The sequence below is a fragment of the Malurus melanocephalus genome, unplaced genomic scaffold, assembly GCF_030028575.1.
Source record: "Malurus melanocephalus ecotype Western Australia unplaced genomic scaffold, MMel_1.1 scaffold_3893, whole genome shotgun sequence".
Taxonomy (NCBI): Eukaryota; Metazoa; Chordata; class Aves; order Passeriformes; family Maluridae; genus Malurus; species Malurus melanocephalus.
In genome coordinates, this window is record NW_026627125.1 from 4,720 (window position 1) to 6,222 (window position 1,503).

The 1,503-nt window shown below is 71.7% G+C and overlaps 1 protein-coding gene across 1 annotated transcript; it reads right to left on the reverse strand.

Annotated features, from left to right (window-relative positions):
- Positions 1-56: 56 nt before the first annotated feature.
- On the reverse strand, positions 57-1,362 carry LOC130588243 (nascent polypeptide-associated complex subunit alpha, muscle-specific form-like; the record flags this gene model as incomplete). The annotated part of the gene is made up of 4 exons (XM_057389189.1): positions 57-791; positions 869-945; positions 1,060-1,126; positions 1,236-1,362. Coding segments are annotated over 4 exons (1,006 nt in total), but the record flags the coding sequence as incomplete, so codon positions are not given.
- Between the last annotated feature and the right edge of the window lie 141 nt (positions 1,363-1,503).

A 1,503-nucleotide genomic window follows, 5' to 3' on the forward strand; every position in this document is an offset into this window, starting at 1 on the left:
CCAAATCTCTCCCCCAGACCCCCAAGCCCACCGCCCTCGCCCCCAGTCCCACTTACCCCACTCGGGGGTCCCTGCTGGGCTCAATTCTCGGGGTCTCCGGGGACCCCGGGGTGACGGCTGCAGCCCCAGCTCGGGGGTCCCGGGGGTCCCGGGGGTCCGGGCACGACGTGGCTCAGGGGTCCCGGGGGTCCCGGGGGTCGCGGGGGTCCGGGCACGGCCCAGCTCGGGGGTCCCGGGGGTCCCGGGGGTCCTGGCTCCCCCTTGCTCGGGGGTCCAGGACCAATTGAGCTCCAGGGATTTGGGGGTCCGGGCTCGCCCCTGCTCGGGGGTCCCGGGAATTTTGGGGGTCCCGGGGGTCCGGGCTCCACTCGGGTCTGGGGATCCGGGGGTCCTGGGGGTCCCGGGGGTCCCGGGGGATCCAGGGGGTCGGGCTCGGCTCGGCTCAGGGGTCCTGGGGGTCCCGGGGGTCCGGGCTCCGCTGGGATGTGGAGACCCGGGGGTCCGGGCTTGGTTTGGCTCAGGGGTCCCGGGGGTCCAAGCACGCCCCATTTCGGGGGTCCCGGGTGAGCTGAGCTCCGGAGAGCCCAGAGCCCGCTCCCACCGGCGCGGGGAGAGGCGCAGGAGGCCCGGGGAGGGCGGGGGGCTTCGGGGGGTCTCGGGGGGCGTCAGCTCCCGGCCCAACCCCAGCGACGCCAGCAAAGCCGAGCCTTTGAGCAGCGCCCGCCGCAGCAGCCGGGGGGTCCCTCCCCGAGACCCCCGACCCTCTTCAGCCTCSGGGGGTCCGGCCTCGCCTGCGGGAATAACGGGGGTCAGTGTCGGGGGGGGGGAAAGGTGATGGGACCCCCCCCCAAAAGACCCCCAGACCCACCATTTGGGGAGGGGTCTCCGGGGCTGAGCTCGTCCGTGTCCAGGTACCAGGTGGTCTCGTCCGGCCGCAGCCGCCGCCTTTTTGGGGAGGGGGACATTGGAATATTTAGGGGGGTCCTGGTGTGAGGGGAGGGGGGGTTGGGACCCCCCCCTGAACGCCCCCAGACCCACAAAAAAGGGGGTGGGACGCACCTTCCATTGGGGGCGCTGCCCCGACCCCCCCGACCCCGCGGTGGCTCCTCCTCCTCCTCGGGCTCCACTGGGGACACAGAGAGAGATGTCACCGCGGTGACGTCATCACCGGCAGGTGTGATGTCACCCCGGTGACGTCACCGCCACACCCCCACCCTATGAATGACGTCACTCACGCTGGATGGCGCGAAGGCGGGGGAAGGGCGGGGACTCCCCCGGCCCATCCTGGGGGTCGTGGCTGCGGGGGTCGCCCCCGGGAGAGGCCTGGACGGTCAGGCGGTGTTTGAAATCTGGGGAGGGGGATGGGAGATGGGGGGAATGGGGAGGGGTCAGCAGAGACCCCCAAAATTACCCTGAAATCCCCTCAGCCCCAATGAGCACCCAGAGACTTTCCACTCCCCCCCAAATCCCCAATCCCTCAAAATTCCCGGACCCCCAAAGCCC